We start from the raw sequence: 26,578 nt of genomic DNA on the forward strand, positions 1-26,578 counted from the left end.
ATAATTATGTTCCTCTGCCTCCTCCTAGTGCCCCTAATGGCATTTACAAGATTCCACCGCAACCGAAGGAAAACAGCCAATCAGAGCAGAGGAATCTTTCACTGCTCGTGAGCGGCGATTTAACTATCAAACTAGGCAGCGCTGATCAAATGAGTCTACTGCATTTCCTATTTCACGCCTCAAATGATTTCAGAAACATATTTTATTGTGGGTGGTGCTTGGTTTTTGCTCAACTGTTCAAAATGACAGCCAGGTCACAAAAAAAAACATTTTATTTCTATGATATGGACTCTCAGTTAGCCCCCCATACAACACTCAATGATCTGCAGTTACCGGTTTTTGAAGAGCTTTTTGACTGGTAGTGTGAGCTTGGTATGGGGATTGGGTGGAGTCTGTACGGTACATAGTCTGCCTTGTCCTCTGAAGATGAAGGCCTCCCACAGTCAGACATAACAAGTTGAGCGTGCCTCCTCCACAGGCATGTTTGTCTCTTCAGGCTCTCCCAACAATCAATCCCATCGATTCCAGTCTGGGTTCACAATACAGAGAAAAAAGATTTAGTGTCTGTACAGTAGCTATGAATCCAATACTATCTCATCCCACTCAATGTGGGTTGGAATACTTAGAAAACAATATACAAAACAATATAGTAGCTACATTTGAATCAGCTGCAGTTTTGTTTTAGCTTTGTAATGTATAAAAAACGGCAGTATCTGTATGAGTTTTCAAAAGTAAGGGAGGTTGACATACAATTATTCTATTCACTGACAGCAAAATAGATTTACAACAACAGTTTGCCACTTTACAAGCTGTGCACACCCTTGGCACACCTACATTTAGCATTAGTTCATACAAGTTAAAATGATCTAATTAATTTGTTTATGAGCAGCTGAGAAGGAATTCATTTCAGCCTTCCTGTACTGAGGCCTGGGTAATCAGGGAAGTACGTGACCAGCAGCCAGTCTCTACATGGGATGTTGAAAACACAAAATAAACCCAGTAGAAAAGTGTTGCGTTTCTGATGGCTATCAGAGTTGGCATCTTTGGAAGCCTGAACCCACTCTCATTTTGCACTCTCTTTTACGCAATCTCAGGGAGTGTTATTGATGTAGAAACACACACATGTACTGTAGACTTGTGTTATCGTGACCAACTGAGGGATTGACAATCCTCAGATGTCAGCACTTTCAATTACAAGAGTTTCAAATCACTATAAGAGAACTGAGGTTGACTGGACTTTGGCCAGAGAGATACTAAGGCCAGAGAGTGATACTGAAGTGATGCTAATGAAGACTAGCACTGAACATGACACTACAGATACACCACAATGAGCAAACCTGCAACAACTCGCATTTCTCTATTTTCTCATTTATAATGATCGTTAATGTGTACAAATAAAATGCCAAAAATCCAAAGTCCAATAGGATTCAAAATCAAATCCCTGCCATAAAACATACAGTTTTTTCTCCCTCTGAACTAGCCACCCTGGAGTCTGTAATAGTCTCCAAAACCTCAGTGCATGAAAGAGTATTTGGTACACTGGGATGTTAGAGTAAGAAATAATCTGTCTTTCTTCATTTTTGATACTATGTTATTTAAAGAGTTGAAGAACCTACAGTCTGTGATGTACAGACCAAAATAACAACCACAACCAAAAGGGAGAAAAATGTCTAACCTTCTGGTCCAGTTTATATTTGGAGGTATGGTGTTCCTCTTGGGTGTGCTTCCTCTGTATCCTCTCCCAGAGAGGCTCAAAGACCATCGGTTTGTTCCTGAGCAGGAGGGTCTGGGCTGACCTGGGTGGCTGCTGGTCCACTTTGGCCTCAGGGGCAGCAGCCAGAGTTTGACCCACAGGAACAAGACGGGGGACCTGAGAAGGGGCAGAGGCCTTCTTCACCTGGTGGTCACTGTCTGAGCCCGTCCTGGGGAAACCAGGATCTGATAGGTCAGTATCTGCCTCCGACTTCGGGGAGCCCTTCCCTTCCTGGTTCAACTGAGACTTCACAAAAGTTTGCCTCAGCAGAGCCCTCTTCCTTGACTTGTCCTGTTGGAGTTTTTTCTAAACCACAGAACACATTATATGGTTTAACTCATCCGCACAAATTCACTTCACAAGTTACACACTGTCTCATTGTAGGGTAACTCATTTATTTTACCTTGCTAACAACAGATTTGTCCATCTCAGCAGGGGGGAGGAAAATCACTTCCTTGACAGCCAGTCGAGGAGACTTAGTGCTGTGGTCAAAAAGACAAATGGGCACAATGTAGTAGATGAAAATGGCTTAAATGATAAAAAAAACAAACACTAAATCACAACAAGAGATGACATAAACTAACAGTTTCAAGAAAGATGAAGTGCTAAAACAAAGCTTTGTACAAACAAAAAATACACTATAGGCGTTTTCGGACCGGAGGAACTTTTTCATAGTTCTTAGTTCTTAATTCCAGTCTAAGAACCCCCATTTTATTGTGTCGTGACCGCAAGAACTACGAATGATAGTAGTTCTCAAAAAGCTGTTTTATATGTTGTTGCTACATGTCGTGGCATGTAAAGTGTGTTTTCTAACATATTGTCAAGTCATATTACTCTAGGCTCAGCACTGCAGAAGGACTGTCCATCACCTGTGTTGGGAGTCATGAGGTGGAAGGGAACAAGAACTGGGAACCCATATCAATACAGGCTCTGAGTACTGGGACGTACTGGTGTAACTGGTCAATGGGCTGATGCGGGCGGTCTTTAGCTGCAATAACAGTCAAAGCATCAATAACAGCGATTTTACAGATGATTTTTGATATACGTTGTGACACAATTTCTAGGAATTCAAATGAGTAAATAATATAAATATATAATATATACATAATAATAAAATCGCATAGGAATGTCTATTTTTGGCTAAGCTAGTGATTTGAACATCTGACAAATCAAGACACTTCTCCACAATAATGTGAAATCTTGTATATCCAATATTGCCGAAAACTTGCTTTTAACTTTAACAACAAATCATCTTGGCTCTCTATTTCTACTTTTCTCTCTCTCGGTAAAGCATTTTCTCATTTTTTGAAAACTGCTACAGGTGGGTGACAAATGAAAGGAAAACAACATCAAGTGTCTTAATAAGGCGTTGTTCCATCATGCGCAGCGTCACCACATCTTGTCATAGATTCTCCAAGTGTGTAGAACTGGAACTGGAGGGATGAACAGCATTCTTCCAAAAGATTAGGTGTTTATTGATGGTGGTGGAGAGCACTGTCTGACATGTTGCTCCAAAGTCTTGGGTTGACATCTTTCATACTCATCAAACCATTCAGGGAACACTTACGTTTTGATTGGAGGCATTTCTTATCTTTCTAAAGTCAATTATTGAGATCTTTCCTTCAATTTGTCCCCGGTCTGTATATTTAGAATAGGTACCTACTTACTTGGATGTTACTTTGTACATCTTCACACATCAGTGACTATAGATATGTGGGGGAGTCCTGTCTCTCCATTTTTGCTCCCCATATTACTGTGCAACCCTCAGTGACACGCAGAACCAACCTTAACCGTCTTGTTTTCTTTGTGTGTTTCTAGATGAGTAGTCATGGCTGAGCTGGAAGTGGGAATTTGGACATTTTCCCTGCAGCAAAAGATAATTTGCGTCATCAATTTACACCTGTACTTCACACATAATCAACTTCACGTAACTGGGTTGTAGGTCGAGAGATAGCTCTACCAGATCTTAGTACAAGCCAATTTGCAGACAACACCACCCTTGGGACTTTCACCCAAAGAATTCACACAGTAGGGCTGCACAATATATCGCTTTTGTTTATCGTCAGCGTGATATCAAGTTGCGCAATAAACACATTGCGGAAGTATAACTGTCATTGTTATTTTAAGTGGTGCCTTTTTTATTCAATTCAATGTTCAATTTGTTCAATAAAAGAATGTTTGAAAGCTGAAAGCAGCAGAAATGAGTACACTCTAATATGTTTTTTTTTTTACCATTGTCGCGATATTCAACAGCGTTATCGCATATTTTCCCCATATCATGCAGCCCTAACACACAGTGAGTATCAGTTCACTATAAAACACAGGTTAGCCCACAAATAAATACAGACATATGCAGGTACAAATACAAAAGAAGATTGTGTTTATTTTCTCAATAAAGTTTTAAAAACACAATTCTCTTTAATATTACTCAATCTCTTAAAATACAAAAGTTATAAACACATTTTACAACATCCTTGATGAAGGTTCCCAAAGGACAATGCTACTGTCCACTACTGCGTCTTACCTTGGGAACAATACATTATAATATTCATTATTATTAAATAACTACTCAAAAGTAATTGCATTTCAAATACAAGTAACATACAGCCCATCACTGATCGTTACCCTTTTAAATATTGCAAAGAAAAACTCCCGCACACTGTCTAACTTGCAAAACGTTTCAGTACTGGGCCTGAAGATGGCGTTTTTCTTTGCAACTCTTGACCAACTTGTCCCTCCTACGCACCTGTCTCACGTTGTAGATGTGCGAAGTATTGTTCGGAACCCTTTTAAATATGAAATGATAATTGCATACCTGCAAACTCAGAAGGGCTGAAAAAGGTGACACATTTTACACCCCACACCAAGGAAGAGTGGAGCTTCTGTGCACCATTTATACTTAGCAAATGATTGCTTAAATCACAAACATTAAATGTTAAGGGGCGTACCTCTAACCAACACTTTACATTCAAGTAGCAACATACCGTCCTTTTGCTCCGCTTGGTAAAGCCACACAGCTGGTGAGAGTGTGGGGAGCACTTTCCGAGAAATCGTCTTCACGTCCAAGAAGAGAGGCCTCAATAGGTGACCCAGCATCAAGCCACTCGGATGCATTAACCGCAGTAAAGGTTGGAAACCTATCCTCTGATAACAAAGAAAGAAAACTATATGACTACTATTAGGCCTACAGTTAGTAGATCAGATTACATACTTACATACTGATGGTATAACAATAACACGTGCCATATAATAATTAATAGTAGGGTTACAAGTAGAGATGGTCCGATACCATTTTTTGCTTTCCGATACCGATACCTGAACTTGTGTATCGGCCGATACCGAGTACCGATCCGATACCAGTGTGTCATATATTTTTTTTATGTTTTAACAGCTGCATACTACTATCCCTGTATGGATGTGATATGATTTTCATTTTTGTTGTACGGTCTGGCTTAGATTAAACTCTTTGTGAAACATTAAGAAACAGAAACATTGAACGCCACAGAACTTTCTTTTATTATCCAGTTTGACTGTGAGTTATAACGGAAAAAGAACATCAATAAACTACTTTAAAGTAGATTTTCTTCGGGGGCTTAATAACGTGGTATGGGATCAATGCATAAACTCCAGTACTTGCCGATACCAATACCGGCATTTTAGGCGGTATCGTTGGCATTTCCAAAACTGGTATTGGTATCGGAACATCTCTAGCTACAAGAGGGTTAAATGCGTGCCCACCTTCAGAGGCTGTTGCTGAGGCCCTGCTGGATGTAAGGGCCTTCACCTTTCCAGGTTTGCATTTACGAAGACGCTGCTCAGCCTCCCAAGAGCAGGTGTGGGAGCACAGAGGCCGGAGACAATGCACTTCATCCTGAGTGGGACTGGAAGGGCTGCCCATGCCTCTGTTTACACAGCAATGCTTGTCATTCAACCATAAAGGCTAAACCACGCTAACAATTAATTGCTATAACTGTACCAGGGTTCAAAATGAACCTCTTCGTCCACCAGATAATGGCTGGTGAATGTTTAAATGTTACCAGCCACTCAATAAATACCTTCTTTTTTTTGGGGGGGGGGGGCTGGTGAGTGAAGCAAAGCTACCAGCCTCTTGCATAGCTTATGATTGGTGACAATTTTGAACCCTGCTGTACTATTATTGTACTAACTACAAGATGCATGATGCAATACACAATACATATGAACAACAGTGCTATATATGACAGGAGTTAAGCATTTTTCTACATTTTCCAAGATTTGACATTGTTAGCATTGTTTGGTAAACTATCCGATTCACCAGCTCACTGTCTTTAGAATTCATTTGTCTTCTCAGTGGGCATTGACAGGTGTTAAAAGTTGCTCTTTCAGTGTGGGCTACCAGCGGAATATACATTGTATTGTATTGTATATGTGCATTCATAAAGTATTCAGACGCCTTCACTTTTTTCACATTTTATGTTGCCGCCTTATGCTAAAAACTCATTTCCACCTCGTTAATAAGCAAAAACAGGATTTCAAATGATTTTTTTCGTGCAAATATATCAGAAAGAAAACTGACTTGAATTGATGAGGGGAAAATGAATTTACAACGATATTTTTTTATTTTTATTTTTTTAAATGGTTAGGGGTTTGAATAATTTTGGAATGCACTGTAAGTGCTTTAAAGTGAATTTTCGTGTATATGTATAGAAATAAATAACCAAATTTGCTTTAAAAAAAAAAGGAGGTCATTCTGGAATGTGCTTCCTCTTTCTGATAAGTAGGGACAGAGACATTTTTCACGCTGTAGCATGAAGAGAACAGGTGTAATTAATAACATAAATGGAAGCTGCAGTGTATTTAGGTGCTGTGGTTCCAAGTCCTTTTGGTTATGTACATGAATCTATCATTAATATTAGGCTACAGTAGGCTTTTTTGTAAAGAGGGCGCGAAGGCCCAGAATGCATTCAGCTTGACCTGTTCCCTACCAAGGCCAGTGGCAAAAGAAGAAATGTACTGTTAGAAATTAAAGGCACCATTTTAAACTGTTGATAGTGTTTTAATGAACTTTGTCTACTGATCCAGCAAAAGAAGATCATGTGGACAGTTGTGCAAAGAGTCTGTGCGCCAAGCTGTAAGAGGCCCCAGGATGGCTTTAACTATTAACAAATAAGTGTCTCAACTTCCCCTTTTTATGTACTGTCTGGTTCCAAAGTCAGGTGATCTTTGTATTACAATGTATGTATCCGCATATGGATCTGTTGGTTTGTATGTGTAATGCTTAAACTTCTAACCTGACAACTGCTAGTTTATTTGCATATATTCAAAATATGTTGTGTGTTGTTGACCATATAAGGTCATATTTAGGTGTGCTGTGCTTTTGTGACCATATAGATATTTAGCGTGCTGTTTTAGAGACAACCCTCTCTGGTATAGTATATAAAGACAGGAGAGTGTGCTTCGTTAAATGTTGGAGCCTTTTTGGAATTGTGCATTTTTCCTGTTTTGAAAACTCTAAGAATTGTGAAGCAGTTTCTCCTATTTGGAGTTTATTTTTATTTATCTTTTTGGATTTTTCTTTCACTTATTTTAGACTTAGTATAGTGGCAGTTTAGCTTAGCTTTTGCATTTAATCATTTTATTCTCTTTTAATCTTTTAGTTACCATGCATTGAATAAAAACAAGTAGAGCGTTGTGGTGTACTGAAGGACAGCAGTTTTGTTTTTGGACATCATCCACCTTTACATTTGAGGTTTCTCCACCATCTCTCTGGTAAAGCCCCTTGTGAATTCTAACCATTCTCTAGTCTAATGTGTTAGAATGTGCTAATCAAGAGAGATTAGCGCTAGAGGAGTTGGGACAGGAGCTAAAAGAAAGAGGATACGTTTTGAGAAGGAAACATGGTCCGTGTAACGCTCATCAGTTCAATTTTCTAAGCACAAACGGACATTTGGAAAAACAGAAAAATGGGTTCAAATATCCAATTTTTCATTTTTTTTTCCGCCTTGACAAATTAAAAAATTGGATCTTTAACCTGTCTTTCCAATTTTCTGTTTTTATTCAGAGGATCAGAAATGGAGAAAATTACAAAATTGCGTCTGGGCTCCAATTATTCAATACTGTAATGATATTCTCTCCCTCTTTCTGCCTACCTCCGCCCCGCCCCGCCCCCCACTCGAGCACAGCTGCAGCCAGACCTAAAGACAGAATGAGAATGGATGACGTGTTGGAAGTCGAATATACAAAAACATTCAACGTTCACCGAGAGGTGAAACGCTTGTCAATATCCAGCACATACTTGAATCAAGATGGCCTAGTGTCTATATTTAAAGTGTCATCCTCCGCCCATACACAGGACCACTCGGAGGCGGAGTGGCAATCGGGAGACTCGGGACTTTTCCTGGTGGGCCGGTAGTGTTTTCCGGTACTTCCCGGTCTGATGCAAGTTATAGCCTACATTGCAAGTTCTTAGCAACACCAGCCGCTCCCCGCGCTGGTCAAACTGCGCAGCCTCTGCTCAACCTGTGCGGCGGGCCGCAGCAGCCTCTTATTTCAATAATGTCTAATGGTGGAAAGCCGAAAAAAGAAAAGGGAAAGGTGGCGCTGTGATGGTCATACTCAAAAGAAAAAAAGGGATCGTGTTGCTGTGCTGTGCGTTGTTCATTCATTCACCATCCGAACATTCATCTCCCCTCTTCTCAACAAGATTTGGAATTATATTCTCGTAATTATCCAGAGTGGACACGACTGCCCCGAGTCTTCTTGAATAACCGCCTAAACACATCCAGACAAGTGTTGCCAACTCTTTTCCAATGAAAGTCGCTAGCACCAGCTCCAAAAGTCGCTAAAAGTCGCTAGATGACGTCATACGCTCATTTGCCTATTTTTGACGTCATTACGCAATCATTTGTATAAAGCTTAGTGGTTGTGTCAGCAAGGTAGATAGAAAGAAATAGAACTCTTTAGCCAAATAATCACAAATTCAATACAGGAATTTATTTTACCTTATAATTATGACTTAGGTAGCCTATCTTTGAAGTAAAAAAAAGAAATTCTACAAAGGGAGGGAAAAAGATCGGCGCTTTCTCCCGTCGCGTCCTGCTGTCTCTCCTACCTACACCAGCACCAGCACCCGCACACCCTGTCCCCCTTCTACCTGCCTGCGCACTGTGCGCAGTGCTGCTGCACATGAGGAGAGAGGGGAGAGGCTGCTCCTCAGTCACAGAACAGAAGCGTCCCGACTCTCCCGATTGCCACTCCGCCTCCGAATGGTCCTGTGTATGGGCGGAGGATGACACTTTAAATATAGACACTAGACCATATTGATTCAAGTATGTGCTGGATATTGACAAGCGTTTCACCTCTCGGTGAACGTTGAATGTTGAATGTTTTTGTATATTCGACTTCCAACACGTCATCCATTCTCATTCTGTCTTTAGGTCTGGCTGCAGCTGTGCTCGAGTGGGGGGCGGGGCGGGGCGGGGCGGAGGTAGGCAGAAAGAGGGAGAGAATATCATTGCAGTATTGAATAATTGGAGCCCAGACGCAATTTTGTAATTTTCTCCATTTCTGATCCTCTGAATAAAATCAGAAAATTGGAAAGACAGGTTAAAGATCCAATTTTTTTATTTGTCAAGGCGGAAAAAAAAGAAAAATTGGATATTTGAACCCATTTTTGTTTTTCCAAATGTCCGTTTGTGCTTAGAAAATTTAACTGATAAGCGTTACAACGGACCAAACATGACATCTTCTGTCTGTGCTCGCTGTCAGGTCGCAACATTACTTGGAGGAATGAGACCATTGCTTGGTTGTTGTTTTGTTTAATACATACACACTAATGATACTACTGATTTGCACGAGTGTTTGTTACGAGAATGCTGCCAATTTCAATGTGGTTGTTTTCCTACCGAGTGCTTAGACACTGGAATAAAGCATTTATAATCTCACTCATCCCAGGTGCGCTACAGCCTTGTGTAATTCCTAAAAAACCTGACAACCCAGTTGATGGACATAACGTTAGCAGTCTGAGTCACTCAATCCGAAAGGAAGGACTTGTGAAAAGTGAGAGCACCACACAACAAGCGGTACTTGATTGGGCCGTGGCCTAGACTCTTAAACAGAGCCCAGATTGATACTTGTATTCCAGATTCTGAAGTCCCATCAGAACCAGCTAGCTAATACTATTATATAGCAAGCCATTACAAAGTCGTAGTATGGTATGTCGAAAAAGCGTTAAGTAACGCCAAAGAATGACCAAATTACATTTGGTCAACTGTGATAGATTTATAGCCCCCCTGGCCGTTAATTTACATTATTAGCTGCAAGCTAACGTTAGCTAGCTAGGTATAACTTTTTTTTTTAGCTAACGTTGTCTACTCTAAAAGAGATTTGAATGCAGTTTGTCTGGCGTATCGTCTGCTCAGTTATTCAGTCCTTTTGAATCTTTAGTTTTTATGTAAGCTAAATCCACTAGCTAACTAGCTAATATAAAACACTTTTAGCTTACCTTTCACGTGACTGTAATCAAACGTTTTACTTTAGGATGTCATCTTTATGCAATCTGGTAGTTGGCTAGGTTGGCGCTTCTGTTGCATAGCAACACTAACTTTACTAGGGTCTCGAGCACCACCTGCTGGTCTCTGGCTGTCATCCCAACATAAAAATATACTGTATATTTTCAAACTAATAAATAACAATAATTGAGAAACTAATACACAGTTTGATACTAAGACTGACATCAAATTTTATATAAACAGTATTTAAGGACAGTTCTATGCACTAGCGCCAAGCATATTTTTTTTCATATTGGTTCTTAAATATCAAATTAGACTAAATGTGAACCTTAAAAATAAAAACTAATGCAGACAAAACTGACTGACACGCACAACAACACGCTAAGACAAGTGATAAAGGACATTTTCCATTTCATTTATTTTCTGGAATTCATTTCAGTTTAACAAAATTGTGTAAAAGTTATATTCTCCAAGCAGCAAGCTAATGATTAAAACAACAGGATTACTGCTGATTCAACAAACTAATTTGCTACATTGCCATGTAAAAATTTGGGATTAATTTACATCACCAACAGATATCACATCATTAATGAAAAGTATTTGTTTTGATTCTTCTATGAATTACAGGCTGGTTATTTCAAACAAAAAAATCAGAGCCTGAAATTGTAGCTGTGGCAGCAGCTGTCAGTCACCAGGACAGCAAAGAGGTGAAGAGCAGGCTGTCGGACTTCTCCATCCAATCAAGTTCATCAGCGGAGGCCTCCCTCTCGTCATCTTGGCTGCTCCACCGGGCAGAGACAGCTGGTAAACCACCTCGCGCCTGTCTTTAATGTTGAAAATGAAGACGCAGACTTGTATTATTCTGGTTCCATCTCAGTTTAGCCAGTCCAGATCATTATCCTCCTCATCATCACCAAAGAGAGGGGCAGGTGGGGGACGCCCCTTCAAGCTCTGGACACAAACAAGAGAGATAACAAGATAAATGCTGTCCATATTGACGGTAATACTGAGCAGAATTCCTTTCTTTTCCTTAAAGTAGTGATTAAACATGACTGAATGACTTAACATTGAAACAAAACACATGTAAGGGCTGGGGTCGGGGGGGGGATCTACAGATCCTTCCTCACCATCTCATCCTCCTCTTCTTCCTCGCTGGGTGCTGCAGGGGTTTTTGCAGGAGCTGTGGTCTGGAAAAATGGCTCTTCTCCATTTTCCTCACCCATTCCCTCAGTCAGACTGAGAGAATAGTAGAGAAAGAGGGGCGGGGAGTGGGGGATGCACAAAAAGACAGTGAAGAAAATGGGGATGAAGCAAGCAAGAAACAACACTTCAGACAGGCAGTTAGTTTGCAGGAATCATGCATACATGAGTAGAGATGGGCAGCACAAATATGTTACAATTGTAGTGTAGTTAATGAAATATGTTATATTGGCCTTCAAGACTGCATCTGACAACATGTGACCAAGTCCACAGGTTCAAATGACTTCTTATTGATGGCTCACGATACATCTCAAATGAAACAAATAGGTACAAACGGTATATAAGTTACAATGTTTAATGGGTTCCAAAGCACACTGAAAGTTTTTAGATGTATTATCTTCATTCCACACACACAGAACCATCTGAGAAACGTTTTGGAAAAGAGCAGGCACTTTCAAAATGTACTTTGCAGGTGGTTGGATGAATTATCGGTTTGTCAAACTATTGGCAAAGCCAGTTGGGAGAAGAGTGGAAAAAAAATATGTCCATCGAGAAAAGCCTTCAGTGCCGTTCTTTGCCCTTCTTTCAATGAAGAAATCTCCAGTTCTGATATAACGGATGCTATTGCAGCATCTTCGCTAACCTCTTTAGCCACCATTGTTGTTCTGTACAGTCGCCTCTCCGTGTTGTCACACACACCTAAAACCACACCCGTAGCTGCCGGTAGCTCCTCACAGGACGCTGACAAGATAGATTTTTGTGTGATTTCAAGATCTTGTGATATATCACAAGAATCCAGCTGCTGTACAAGGTAAGTTTGGTACTGCAGTTGCAAGCAAACCACTTTCAAAACTTTGCGGTGCATTCACGTATACCTTGACTAACTATAGACTAGTCTTTGGCCGAAAAACATATAGTATATGGCCACTGCTATTAAAATAAGCAATAAGAATATGTACTGTACATAATGAAAGAATAATTTGGCCATTTCTTGCGACTGCAGGTGTTTTTTTAAATGTGTCAACAGCAGTTTTCAAAGTGGCCTCTGCTTAAAAGTGCTACACAAAATTGTGACTTTATAAAAAGGTGATTGAACTGTTGCTGAGTTTTAAGTCTCTGCAAAGTTATTTTTCATACTCGGACTATTCAGAAAATTAGACAAGCTGTCAGAACCTCCATATCAGGCTTGATTGCCCTTGCGTCCACTTTAATCAATTCAACTAGCGTGACACAATTAGATCCCAATTTAACTACCAAATCAACCTGGGAAGAGATTCTGAAGCAGCTCTTGCTGCTGCTTTGATATTCTACCTACAGGTTTTTTTTAATATTTTTTAAAACAATGTTTTTAACTGCATGGCATTAGATCTACAAATAGAAGTGGACACTTCTCTACTTTCAGGCCATTTCCTACAGGCCCTGAAAACTGCAGTTATTAAGCCACTTTTGGACAAATCTAGACCAGAGATCTCCAGGGACCCTTAGGAACCCCCCAGGAACCATTAAAGTTATTGTTTAATCAATTTCTTTTTTTTAAAAGTTCAAAAGTTATGTCAGAAAATATATATAAACATGAGTCCAACATAGAAAGATAAATCAGTCTGTCATGTCATTTTTTTTCATGTTTTTTTATTGTATTTACACAACACTGATGACTGGTAGTCACTAATGTATCCACAGATACACTTAACTAGGGTAACTAGCTTTTTTTTCCAACCTGGATATAGCTATGTTTTTATTGGATATTTTCGTATGTTTTTGTATCTAAGTGGGAACAATAATCTTTGACATTGGTCCAGTAGTAACAAAGATCACTGCAGTCGGCAGCGGCGAAACAAGCTACAATGTAAGTTAATAGGGCAGTTGTCCAGCTTGTATTTACCTTCACACTAACAGGCTCATATTTATATTCCAAGTGTCTGACAACATTATGGAAGGAGGTCGACCTTTCTGTTAAAGAATAAGATCTTTTTTTGTTTGTTAAAGTGCCCATATTATGAAAAAAACACTTTCTGGGATTTGGGGTGTTCTTTTGTGTCTCTGGTGCTTCCACACACATACAAACTTTGAAAAAAAATCCATCCATGCTGTTTTGAGTGAGATACGGTTTCTCAATGTGTCCTGCCTTCAGTCTCCGGGTGAGCTGTTCAAAATCGCCAAACGAGCAGGCTAACCGCAACCGTTAGCTCGTAGCATTAGCGTTAGCATGCTAACGCTAATGCTAACGCTAGCATGCTACCTCGTTCTCAATAGCAAAGCACTGCTACAACACACAAGTTCACCATAATCTACAAAAGAACTACTTACATGTGCGCCCTCATTTAGAAGTCTCCCAGCTAATCCTGCCTTGTAACTGACCGAAGTTGGAGAAACAGCCTACGGAGCTAGCTAGCTGACATGATCTACATCTGAGCTACTGCGCATGTGCAATCAAAGATAGTACAGAAGAAGAAGAAAAGAGGTCTCACTCTGTAGCTAAAACAGAGACCTGATGAAAAGAGGATCTGCAGCAGTGAGAGAGAGCTGTCCAGTACAACAAAAATATGGTGTTTTTTGAAAATTAAACCATGTAAACCTATTCTGGTACAACCTTAAAATACAATTATGAACCTGAAAATGAACATAATATGGGCACTTTAAACATAAAAACATCAGCGAAATTGCGTTCGCTTAAGCCATGTAAATAAACAAACAAGTAATTTTAGCATTGTAAAATACACTTCATTCAGGCGCCCAGATAGCTCAGTTGGTAGAGCGGGCACCCATTTTCACTCCCTATTTAGCCCCATTGTACCGAATTTGGTTGCAGTTCCACCGGAGTTCCACTGGGGGTTGATCGCAGGCGAGTGCAAAATGAATGGGACTCTATGGAGCTAGACGGCTAAATTTGTCTCTTTCGCCTGGTTGTCGTTGAGAAATCTCAGATTTGATTGTAGTTTTTGCAAGTTCAACATGGATTATAGGTCGAAAGTTGAATGAACGAGTACTTGTGTCGTTTCGATTTCTTACAGTTTGAGTTGTTGTTGCCCATAACACGCTAGCATTCTGCTAGTGAATGCTGATTGGTCAGTGAAGGACTGATTAAGACCGGAGATCCCGCTTGACGGCATCTGAAGCAGAACCAGAATGTCAAGAGTGAATATTTCGGCGTGGTCTTTAAAACAAACCTCTTTCTAGCACGTGTACTGACAGGGAGAGCCTAACCTGTCAGCTGTGTTGTCGATGCCTCGAGAGAACAAAGGAAGAGACTTGGAGCTTGCCGTAAAGCAGTATCTCCGGCCATACGATGTGTATGACGTCATTGACATTTTAAGAGGCTTTTTAGAACAAAAAAGCGACTTTAAAAAAATCTAACACCCAGCAGTGTGTATTTTCTTTGCCTCCCCATTCGAATGCAACATTCAAATTACTAGACAAAAAAAAAAAAAATGATATCCTGAGAAAAGTCGATTTCGAGGGGTACAGCTCCATAGAGTCCCATTCATTCTGCACTCGCCCGTGAGCGCCTTATAGTGGATCCAGAGTGGAACTGCAACCAGTTCAGAAGCCAGAAGTATTGAGAGAGTGGAACTTCTTCCCTTATTAGAAATTCTTTGATTGTAGCTTGTTTCGCCGCTGCCGACTGCAGCGATCTTGCTTAATACTGGACCAATTTCAAAGATTGTTGTTCCCATCACTCACTTAGACACAAAGACATAGGAAAATAGGGTTGGAAAAAAACAGTAGTTACCCTTTAAGCTTAAGAATTCACTGTGCTGCATTTGTGTTTAATTAAATAATTACAACATGATGTATAAATATATGAATGCTGAAAAAAAACCCATTGAAGACCCCTGATCTAGACACCAACAATGACAGGCCCATATCAAGACTCCCATTTTTAAGTAAAACCATTGCAAATGTTGTCTTTCAACAGCTTAACACTGTTATGATGTTTTCTAGTCACAGCACTAAGATCTGCTCTTGCAGATCACTGAAGGCCAGACTTTGCTCAGACTGAACATTTATGAGATGACCGCTACTGTGGCTGGCCAAGAATAATCTATTTGAGTAACGGTTAATGCCAGGACTCACCTTGTGTCCTCTCCTGAGCTGTTCAGTAGTGCACTCGGTGGCGGAGGAGGGTTGGCTGGGGGTCCAAAGGCTTTCAGAGAAGCAGCATGCATTTCTTCTACATGCTCGCCATCGTCCACACTCTCCTTGTCCTCCTCACTGCTCACTGCAGCGTCTCTTTCCGAAACGGTTTCCTGTCCATCCTCAGGTGGTGAGCTCTGACCAGGTTCATCACCTGGATCTGCAGATTTGTTGGTGTCCTTTTCATTTTGTTGGCGTCCTGCCTGCTCCTGCTGTACTTCAGACTCCGGTGTCTCTTGCAGTTTGGGCTCAGCGTGAGAATCGGGATTGAGATCAGTAGCCTCTGGCGGGCTTTGTGCGTTTGACTCCATTACCGTCTCCTTCTCTGCTGCTACTTCCCGATCCACCTGGGTCTCGCTGACTTGGTGGGAATCTGATTCAGCCTCATGTTCTACTTCCTCCTTTTCTTCCTCTTTGACTCCTCGGTCGTCGTTCACATGTACATTCTGCACAGTCTCCTGTCTTTGCTTCACGTCCTCGCTTTCTTCTTCCTCCTCCTCTGCTTCCTCTTCCTTCTTTACCGGTCTCGGCGGAGATCTGTCTGTGCCACTGAGCAGCTGCAGGGTTACATTCTGGAAATGAATGATTGAAGAGCTGAACATATGCTTGATAAAGTAGCCGAGTATGACGGCCATCAAAATGCTGCTGCCAGGCTTTTAACACCTTCTAAAAGAAGTGACCACATCTGAGTTTTGAGATTGATTTGAAGCCATGAATAGTCAGGCTCCTGCCTATATCTGATCTGCTAACCTAGCCTGATCGCTAAAGGAGATCCTCCGGCAGGGCCCTAGTAATAGTTCTTCTCAGACAGGCAAAAATCAGTAACCTCTCTTGAATCTCTTCTTAAAAGTAACTTTTATCATATGGCTTTTTCTTAAATGATGGTATTTGTTGTTTTTTTTATATCTTGTGTTATATCTTGTGTTTGGACTGTATTTACTATTGTTATTTGTTATATTGTAAAATCACTTTGTAACTTTGTTTTGAAAGGTGCTGTTTAAACGAAATTATTATGTATTGAGGCAAAAAACATTTATAGCGGATCAAAACTGGGTTTGCAATCCATGAGAAGTGGATACGAGACACCTTTTCTCCCGTTCTGTACATTTACATTATTTTGTCCATATGCAGAATGGGTGTCATTAATCAGATGCATTTTCTTTCCTGACATTCCAGACTGCCACAGAAAGGCTGCTTTGGCATTTCGGTGTAAAATTCTCTTACCTTAATGGTAGTGACAATCACCCCCAGCACAGCCTGGCCACTGTACGATTCACCGAGGTCAAACTCCCCTCGCAGGGAATGAAACACTCCGTTCATCACACGCTTCACCTGCAAGTACACACATCTGGCCTCACCTTTCATTGCTCAAAAATGATGAGTGATGTCACATACTGTAGCCCTACAAAACAAAACCTCTACACAAATAAGCCATTAAACCTAAGCAAACATTGTACCTCAACTGGGAATTATGATATGCAGCATTAGTCAATGATCCTGTAATAACATGAATATGCTATGCTTGTGTGTGTGTGTATATACATATATATATATATATATATATATATATATATATATATATATATATATATATATATATATATACATACATACATACATACATACACACACACACACACACACACACACACACACCCTGCCTATAGGAAGTAACGCTCATGACATAAATAATCTTAAAACTCTCTAACTGAAGAAATGACTTAATTAAAATATTTGAATTTAAAAATGAAAGGTTGTCAACAATTAATATTACTAAGAATACTTTTCATAGTTTTTTTTTTTTAAATCTTTTTATTACCTTACAGTGCTTAAAATGTAGGAACACCTGCACTCAGGGTTTTTCCTGCATAGAGGAATTTTTGGCGCCCCGCAAGAGATATTTTAGCCAGCCCCGAAGGCAAAATCGGTGCCAAAATGATATGAATTGAGAGACAAAAATAGCATTTCAAATCCTCTTTGACTGTGTTTAATAGCAATTTACCAAACAACAGTATAAAAAGCAGAGGATCTTAGATAGGAGAGCTTATTTCAGTTTTACCGTCCAGAGTCTGGCTGTGTCGGACTCTCGGTGGTATTTAAATATTAATATTACTTTTTAACGCAGTGTTGTTGATTGGGTTTCACTTACTCAAGCGTAATCAACATTTTTGTTTATTGTGCGTAGTCCCCCCCCCCTCCCTCCCTCCAATTCTATAAATATAACGAATATAATAAGCTCCACGGCAGAGTTTACTGCAGGGCAGTTAGAATTAGAATGTGCGAGAATGCATCATATTTTACACCCTGTTGCTTGTACTTCCTGTTTGTGGGTGGGGAAATGCAAGCTGGGAACTAAGAGCGAAGGCTCAGCCATCCTTTAATGACATCTGGCGGTGGAAATGAGCTATTGCTGATCATTTTCATTCTGTGACTTGCACAGTGAGAAAGTTAGTCTTCTCATGAATGATGGATGAACAGGAGGGAATAATTGTGCTGCACTGTCATTTTATTGTGTGTGTGGTTTTGTGGATGACTCCTCACCTCTGCTGAAGTATCTCCTGAACTTTCCTGCTCTGCCAGTTTCTTCTCCAGGTCAGCCACTTTTCTTTGCAGTTTTTCCCTTACAGCTATTCCTTGCTGCTCCAAGGCTGTGTACTTAAAGAGAATAACAAACAGTGACTGCATGTCGGGTGTGTGTGTGTGTGTGTGTGTGTGTGTGTGTATGTGTGTGTGTATGTGTGTGTGTATCTGCGTGTGTGTGCGTGCGAGCGTGCGTGCATGAAGGAAGGTGGTAAGAATGTAAACAGGAACATAAAAAGCAGCAAACAATTACTTTCATGAGGAATGCACATCACTTGCGTATGTACATGTGATGTCCTACAAAATTCCTGGAAAGGCACATTCCTGAGAAATGCGTTCCCTGCCGACGATGACCACTTAGTCAAATAAGAAGCTGACTGACAACCACTCATCCATCTTACTTACTTTTTCCTGAAGGCCTTGCAGCTCCTCAGTCTGCCCGCTGTGTTGTAGCAAAGTCTGCTCTTCTAAATCTCTTGACTGCTTCAGAACCGTAAACTGTTGAAAAGTGAGGGAGGCAAGAAATATGTCAATCACAAATCATATATTCACACTTACATCACACTAAAAGCGTTAACAATAACAGTAGTTACAAGAAAAATGGGGATAAATAACTACCCAATACGCTAAAAAAAAAAAATGCATATTTGTTTTCTTTGGCATCAGCTATTTGAGCTTTTGAGTTTTTGGTGTATTGTTTATAAGAGTTTTTCTGAATTGCTAAACCACTAAACCCCATTCTCTGAACCAAATGCTCAGTGGCCTAGACCCATTTGTCGAATCAATCACTCTTTTGGCAAAACCCTAAACACATTTCACTCTGTGATGCACTTGTGTTGCCAAATGGTTAACACGGGCAGCAAAAGTTTAACACAACTACAACTCAGTTGTCATTGTTTTCACCCAACGACTCAAAATTGTACACACGTTTCTACCATACACTGTTACAGTAATATGAAAACCAACTGTAACGAATATAAGCCAGTCCAGAGTGCACAGAGGTGATGCTGAGGCAGAATAAATCTTTCATTGACTTTGATATTGCAGTTTCGCAATATTTTTGAGTGTACTGTCATGTGCTTTTCATTTCGTTTTCTTTGTTCTTTTGCAGTTGGACTACCGCATTGTTCCACAAGTGCCTCATGTACAGACATTCAATATTGGAGTGTACAAGGCATTCACTTACAAGTTCTGATTTACTTTTTGTTTTCATTGCAAAATGTGTTTACTATATGAAATAGACATTTTTCTTTTGTAACCCTGGACACTGTGTTCTCGAATTTTTGAGGTAATGTCTAAAGCCCAGTTCAGACCAAAGATTTGCGACGAGATGGTCTGCAGCGTTCTGAAACCTGCCAGTTCATGCCGTTGCATCATCTCCGTAGCAACCACTCTTTGCACTTCCGTCTTAACTTCCGACTTTTAGGCTTTTTTGTAGCTGGATATATCATTTATTTCGTCTAAATATGAATGTGGATAATGTTAGTGATACTGAGATGCTTGCTACAGTTGCTTTTCTAGTGATGAATCGGCAACACGTTTTATTTCTCAGATTCACAGCTTTGTTCTAATGCCTCTGGGCTTTTCTCTGCAGTCACTCTTTAGCATATAACGTTCCCGTGCTTTCGGACGGTCGTTGAGGCTCCGTCTAAAACTCTGCCATTTCAACCAGCTGTTTGTAACATTAAAATTAGGGCTGTCAAAATAACGCATTAAAAAAATGAACGCAGATTAATCCATTCCATATTGACGTTTGCATACAGACGAAAATAACGCTAGCTAGTAGCTGGATTAAACACGGTTACAATGCTGACAGCCAACGCTAAACGGTGTAAAGTTTGACTGTTTTACTGTAGAGGATTCAACACCGGGATGTAACAATCTGCAGCTGCCGTCGGAGAAACAACACAGCCGGTGCGTTCAATGAAACTGGTAAACTACAGCCTCGTGGTGCATTTGAAGTTATTCAAATCGGTTCAGGCACCGTTAATTATGTATGCGATTAATTTCGATTAATTAATCACAGAGTATGTAATTAATTAGATTAATTTTTTTAATCGATTGACAGCCCTAATTAAAATAAAATGGATTATGGATCATTTTATTTCTATAGTTTGTAGATGACTTTACCAGCTGACTTCTCTATTGGCTGTTGAAACAGGTGACGTCCCTTACGTTCTAAAACCAGCCTCTGTGACTTGAACAGCTGAGTCACAGCGAAACCATCAGCTGGTTTGAGTCGAGCGGAGACGGCCTGGTTCAGACCACTGCGACTTCTCCCTGCGACGATCTAAAAACGATTTCGTCTCGTCGCGAATATTTGGTTTGAACTGGGCTTAATGAATGCTCTGTAGTGTTTAGTTATTGACTGGCTGCGTGTATGATCTGAAAGCATCGTTTGATTTTGCCAGCAGAGTCAGGTGTTTTGTTAATATACACTCACCTAAAAGGAAACACCATACTAATACCGTGTTTTATCCCCTTTAGCCTTCAGAACTGCCTTAATTCTTTGTGGCATTGATTCAACAAGGTGCTGGAAGCATTCTTTAGAAATGTTGGCCCATATTGATAGGACAGCATCCCCCACGCCATTACACCACCACCACCAGCCTGCCCAGTGGTAACAAGGCATAACGGACCCATGTTCTCATTCTGTTTACGCCACATTCTGACTCTACCATCTGAATGTCTCAACAGAAATCGAGACTCATCAGACCAGGCAACATTTTTCCAGTCTTCAACTGTCCAATTTTGGTGAGCTCGTGCAAATTGTAGCCTCATTTTCCTATTTTTTAGTAGAGATGAGTACCTTGTGGGGTCTTCTGCTGGTGTAGCCCCTCCGCCTCAAGGTTGTGCATGTTGTGGCTTCACAAATGCTTTGCTGCATTCGGTTGTAAGGCGTGGTTATTTGAGTCAAAGTTGATCTTCTATCAGCTTGAATCTTGAAGCTTGAATCCTACTCCTCTAGCATCAACAAGGCATTTTCACCCACAGGACTGCCGCATACTGGATGTTTTTCCTTTTTCAGACCATTCTTTGTAAACCCTAGAAATGGTTTTGCGTGAAAATCCCAGTAACTGAGCAGATTGTGAAATACTCAAACCAGCCCGTCTGGCACCAACAACCATGCCACCCTCAAGGTTGCTCAGATCGCCTTTCTTTCCCATTCTGACATTCAGTTTGGAGTTCAGGAGATTGTCTTGACCAGGACCACACCCCTAAATGCATTGAAGCAGCTGCAGGAGTTAATTGCATTAACAAGAAATTTAACAGGTGTTCCTGATAACCCTTTAGGTGAGTGTAGTTTGAGAATTTGGTTTTGCGTTTACGGTTTTGAGAAAATGGGTTTCAAGAAATATGTCTTCGAGACAAGCAATCGAGAAAAACTGTAACAGAAGCTCAGGGTTTTTTTTTATGTCAATTAACAATAGTCGTTAAACAGGTTAAATGTTTAGGGACCTATTATTCATTCATTCATAGCATTTATTACAGCTGATGTAATTAAGATAAAACATTAATGGCATATTGTACTCAGCCTGCACTGTAGGAGAGGCAAAAAACATAATATTAATATAATAGAGATATTATATTCTTGTTAAAAGGGTTACTTCAGCATCATGAAGTTGCTTGACTTTAAAAAAAAATAATGGTCAAACTCGATGCAGCAGAGGCCAAGATATAAACAACGTTTAGTCCCAGTATGGCTCCAGATCTAAAAAACGCTGGAGGCTACACCCGTAATGTAACCCTGATGACATCATAACTTTCATTGTAACTACTTCAAATGGAGTTCCTCATTAAGTCCACAGCCTATGAGAGTGTGTGTGTGTGTGTGTGTGTGTGTGTGTGTGTGTGTGTGTTTGTTTGTTTAATGATGGCCAGCTTGTCTACCTTTTCCAGTAGCTGGGTATGGTTGTCCTGCAGAGCATCTCTCTGCTCGGTTAGTTCAGCCAGCTCTCTACTGTGCTGCTCTTTAGCAGAGGCCAACATCTGCTCACACTTCCCCTTCCACTCCTCCTCCAGCTCCGCCTGCAGCTGAGACAACTGAAACACATACATGATATATGCCATTAGTACGCCGATGTATAAATATAAATCTCCGCTTGAGATAAGACACTTCCATAAAACATGTTTTATCAACTCATCCAGAATAGATTTAAGTGAATTCGATAATTTATTAAACCATCACGTTATCATTCATATTCCTACAGTAGACCCCTTTGATTGGATGCAACCTGTTCCGATGCTGCGTTGTCAGTGCTGGTCCTGGCCTTGCGGAGTTGAGCTCGGAGGTTGTCCAGCTCCTGCTGGCTGCTCTTACGGAGCTCCTCCACCTCTTCATCCCGACGCTGACGCTCCGCCTGCCACTTCTTCCTCCTTTCCAAAAGTGCCTTAAACGAGAGGGGAAACCACTGTTTGTCAAAATGTATACAACAACTACTTCACATTTCAAAAACGCCTGCCTGGATTTTTTCTAAATCTAAACAGCTCCTTAGTATGTTATCCTTGTTTCCATGGGGACTTCTCTGTACTAATGCTGATATTAGCTATTAGACATATATTGCCGAACGTGCACCAAAAGTGTTATGTCTACTCCGACCTGGTTTCGATTTTGGAGCGTCAAAATGAGGACCCAGCGCGACCAGAGCTGTTTTTTTCCTGCAGCCACACTACGTTTGGAGAAAGTTACTGTAATACGCTATGCAATGATGTGATCCGAATCAAAATTTATATTAACGTATATTCAGGCGCCTTGCAGCCCAAAACTGCTGTGCGCTCTCGCTGCACGTCTGTCTCTCTGTCTCTCCGCTGTCTCACTGACTGACTGAGGTTGGTGTTGGTTGTTAAATCAGGGAAACTTGCCACACCAGGCTTGAGAGCAGCGGTTAGCGGATAGTGGTGCACACCACGGAGAGCCGCTCTACAAACGGTCTTCTATTCATATAGGTTTTTATGGTGAAACACGAGACCAGAGGATGTTAATGATCGTGTGAATCAAGCTCATAATTCCTGGTGCCGACACCATTGCAAAATGTCACGGCAGCTGAGTGTGTGACAGTTTCTTAACAGCCCAATAGGCTAATAATTGTGATGGCGTTTATAAAGGAGTTGAAATAATGAGCGATTAATGCGGGTGGAGGATAAAGAACAAGCACTACACCTACATATTTATAATGTTTTTAGTGACCTGCGCCTTTACTGCAAAAAAACATCTAGGAGAAAGTCTAATGCCCCCACTGATAGGGGTCTATGTAACATACAAAACCTTTGCCTAAATAGCGACCTTTTCTCAAATACGGCTGGTTCTGTTGTGTTGGCGCTTCAAATCTGATCCCAACACAAGGACAAAAACATGAAGTGTACTTACTCGTTCTAGGCTCTCTTTATCAGTTTTTAGGTCCTGCAGTTCCTCCTCCATGTTGTTGACTCTCAGCTCCATTTCTTTGCGTCTTTGCTTCTCTGAGCGGTACTGAGCCTGGGCCATCTCTGCTGCTTGCTTCAGCTCTGGAACACACAAACAGCATTGTTTGACTAACTTAGAGACGCTGGTCTAAGTATCACAATGTTTACAAACCTCTATTCTCCGCATTTATTTTGTCTTTTACGCTCCAGGGCCATGTTTCTTTGTATATGGTGTTACCTTGATTTGACTGTTGATCATTTTACACAAAGTTTATCTAAAGCTGTTAACGACACGACATTCCGAAAACTGTTAGAATGCAGTTATTCACACATCTGAACCATACTCTTATGATGATGATTAAGACATTTCAAGCTGAACCCCATACTTATTTTCAGATTCACAAGGCTCCATTCCTTAGGAGCAGGGGTTTCTAACATACGGCCCGTGGGCCAGAACTGGTCGCCAAAGGGTCCAACCAGGCCCAGTGGATGACTTTGCAAAGTGTGAAAATTGCAGAGAAGTAATTCATTCCAATTCCAAATTTACCACTTCAAGCTCAGGGAATAATCAGAGTTCTTTTTCCGTAACATTACGACTTTAATCTTAGAATAGCTGAGTTTTTTTCTCAGACAGATATTACCCCTCTCTCCCGGGTCCGTAACATTATTCTTTTTTCCTACAATGGCCTTAGAACGCTGTTGTAGCAGAAGCAACTTGCATTTGCCAACATCACGCTGACAAAAAAAAAAACTGGACTGGCCCACTTGCGATCAAATTAGGGGCATGTGGCCCATGAACTCAAATGAGTTTGACATCCCCATCCTAGAGGCACCAATACAGATTCAGAATAAGAACACACTTTGGTTTAGGATGACATCATCCAAAATTGAAGGATAAGTCTGGTGATATTTTATATTTTCTCTTATTATCAACAAATCAAAGCCTGAATATATGTGTCCTTTTAGCAAGTACTGTGTGTGTGTGTGTCACACACTGTAGTTTATTTTGACCCAATTACACATAACAAATGTGGATTAATCCGCTGCTTTCTTGAAATTACTGAGCCTTTGGTAAAAATGAAGCTATACATTTCAGACCCGTTTTTAAAAGATGTTAGAAGGAAGTTTTTCCTCGCTGCTGCCGCACTAATTGCAATTGCTTTTGGGGGAATTGTTGAGACTCTGTAAATTACAGAGCGTGGTCTAGACCTACTCTATCTGTAAAGTGTCCGGAGATGACGTCCGTTGATACGATTTGATAAATAAATAAAATGTAATTGATAGCTCTTTCACAAAGATACTCGGAATGTACTTATTACATTAGGTTTTGGTTGGAAAAATGGGGTGAAAGAATATCGACAGGCTTCTTTGTGTGGCTGGATAATGACAGTCCTCAAGAGCCTTCAGACCATGCCTCAGTCTATTCAAATCAATTTTATTCATAGTATCAAATCATAACAAGAGTTATCTCGAGACACGTTACAGATAAGAGTAGGTCTAGACCACACTATAATTTACAAAGCCCCAACAATTCCAGTAATACCCCCAAGAGAAAGCATTTAGTAACAGTGGCGAGGAAAAACTCCCTTTTAGGGAGAAACCTCGGACAGACCCAGGCTCTTGGTGGGCGGTTGTCTGATGGTGCCGGTTGGGGTTACGATGAACAGTGGCAATTATAGTCACAATAAAGATAATGCTGCCTAGTGCTTTATGATGTATTAATAATGAAATGTTCCATGAAAAGAAAGGGGAAAGTCTCCGCTCATTCTCCGCTCTCTAATATGCTTTATTGAATTAGGTGTGGCAAAGAAAACGTTTGAGTGAAGACATTCTTGATGTGTGTTGAACCTTAACTTCACTGTTCAGCAATAATGCCATAAACATGTCTATTTGCGTGGATGGATATTAAATGGTGGAACACTTGTGGTAAACCATCTCTCCTTAAGGTGTTGTTGAAAGAACCACGCGTGTACCCTTTACTTTGATTTGAAGTTATACCTATAAAAATAATTTAAAGCTTTAGTGTGCAACTTTTTGATATTAATGAACGTCCGTTTCATTCAAGCCATTGCCAAATGAGTTGCTACAAAGCTAATTAAGACTATCAGCTCCACACAACTCTCTCTGTATTTCTCAGTATGGCGATGTTCAGAAGATTGTGGCCGGTGACTTTTCCGCGCAGAAATCCTCCCGTCCTCCTTAGCTACTAGCAACTGCTTGGAGGAGGGCTGGGGGCGCGATCACGGAAGGCTTGTATCATGTGGACGCGCCGACAGTGTTGTTGCCATTACTTAGATTTCCTCATGGGGACGACAGAAACTATAGCTTTAATTGAAAATTTGTATTGAATTAGTTAAACCACGTATACAGAACAGGGTGAAGGACTGGCGAAGGGAGTGTAACCACATACACTCCAGTTGCCAGTTCATTATGTTTGTTGAAGCCCCTTAAGAGACGTTTAAATTCAACTTCATGGTCATTTTGGAGGCTGTAATTTGCGCTGCTGTTGATTTTTAGGGTTAAATGCATCACAATCTGCCTCCAAAATGATAGCAAAGTTGAACACCTCTTGACTCTAAATCCCCCCACACCCACCACCTCTAGTCACTACACTTTGCATTAACTTTCATCCTGGACTGTACACTTGCCAATTGCACACACACAATATATTTTTTTTTGTTGCACATTCTGCACTCCAATCCATTCAGCGTCTTTTTTCTTATGTTAAGCAGCTGTTTCTGTATTTACTGTATTGTGTATTTCATATTAATGTTCAATATGTTTGTTTGTTTATGTACATATGCGCCAACCAACAAGGCAAATTCCTTTTAAGTGTTACTAACCCTTTTCTGATTTCACCTCTCTAAAAACCATTTCAACAACAAAATGAACATTAGAACTTTCATAGAGGTTGGATTCATTGCAGGACTGTGGTATTAAACCAATCAAAAACGACAACACAAACCTTCCATCTGTGTTTCCAGGGCAGCGATGCGTTGGCAGTGCCTCTCACTGTCCT

At 40.5% G+C, this 26,578-nt stretch overlaps 2 protein-coding genes across 4 annotated transcripts in view; both read right to left on the reverse strand.

Annotated features, from left to right (window-relative positions):
• Positions 1-254: 254 nt before the first annotated feature.
• LOC144517581 (uncharacterized) lies at positions 255-10,298 on the reverse strand. Its single transcript, XM_078249672.1, has 8 exons — positions 10,236-10,298; positions 5,492-5,655; positions 4,738-4,897; positions 3,539-3,617; positions 2,623-2,741; positions 2,157-2,235; positions 1,676-2,059; positions 255-529 (listed from the first exon to the last, which is right to left on the reverse strand). The coding sequence occupies exons 2-8, from the start codon at positions 5,649-5,651 to the stop codon at positions 293-295; spliced, it is 1,218 nt and encodes a 405-aa protein (XP_078105798.1). The 5' UTR covers positions 5,652-5,655; positions 10,236-10,298; the 3' UTR covers positions 255-292.
• Positions 10,299-10,636: 338 nt separating this feature from the next.
• The window catches only part of fkbp15b (FKBP prolyl isomerase family member 15b), a 40,377-nt gene continuing 24,435 nt past the window's right edge, over positions 10,637-26,578 (reverse strand). For all 3 annotated transcript variants that reach the window (XM_078250307.1, XM_078250306.1, XM_078250305.1), the window contains 10 exons: positions 26,525-26,578; positions 23,525-23,661; positions 22,392-22,547; positions 22,048-22,200; positions 18,562-18,654; positions 18,118-18,231; positions 16,801-16,908; positions 15,517-16,148; positions 11,370-11,478; positions 10,637-11,193 (listed from right to left, as the gene is read on the reverse strand). The exon at positions 26,525-26,578 is cut by the window's right edge and continues 118 nt beyond it. In XM_078250307.1, coding sequence (XP_078106433.1) covers positions 11,116-11,193; positions 11,370-11,478; positions 15,517-16,148; positions 16,801-16,908; positions 18,118-18,231; positions 18,562-18,654; positions 22,048-22,200; positions 22,392-22,547; positions 23,525-23,661; positions 26,525-26,578 — 1,634 coding nt within the window. In that variant the 3' untranslated portion in view covers positions 10,637-11,115. The remainder of the gene's footprint in view (positions 11,194-11,369; positions 11,479-15,516; positions 16,149-16,800; positions 16,909-18,117; positions 18,232-18,561; positions 18,655-22,047; positions 22,201-22,391; positions 22,548-23,524; positions 23,662-26,524) is intronic.

The sequence above is a fragment of the Sander vitreus genome, chromosome 5 (assembly GCF_031162955.1).
Source record: "Sander vitreus isolate 19-12246 chromosome 5, sanVit1, whole genome shotgun sequence".
Lineage (NCBI taxonomy): Eukaryota > Metazoa > Chordata > Actinopteri > Perciformes > Percidae > Sander > Sander vitreus.

Excerpts from the sequence above, each read along its gene's own strand:
- LOC144517581 (XM_078249672.1), bottom strand. The coding sequence starts at position 5,651 with ATGGGCAGCCCTTCCAGTCCCACTCAGGATGAAGTGCATTGTCTCCGG. Across the intron at positions 2,236-2,622 it reads CCTCATGACTCCCAACACAG|CACTAAGTCTCCTCGACTGG; the intron begins GTGATGGACAGT and ends TTTTGACCACAG. Across the intron at positions 2,060-2,156 it reads ACAAATCTGTTGTTAGCAAG|AAAAAACTCCAACAGGACAA; the intron begins GTAAAATAAATG and ends TCTGTGGTTTAG.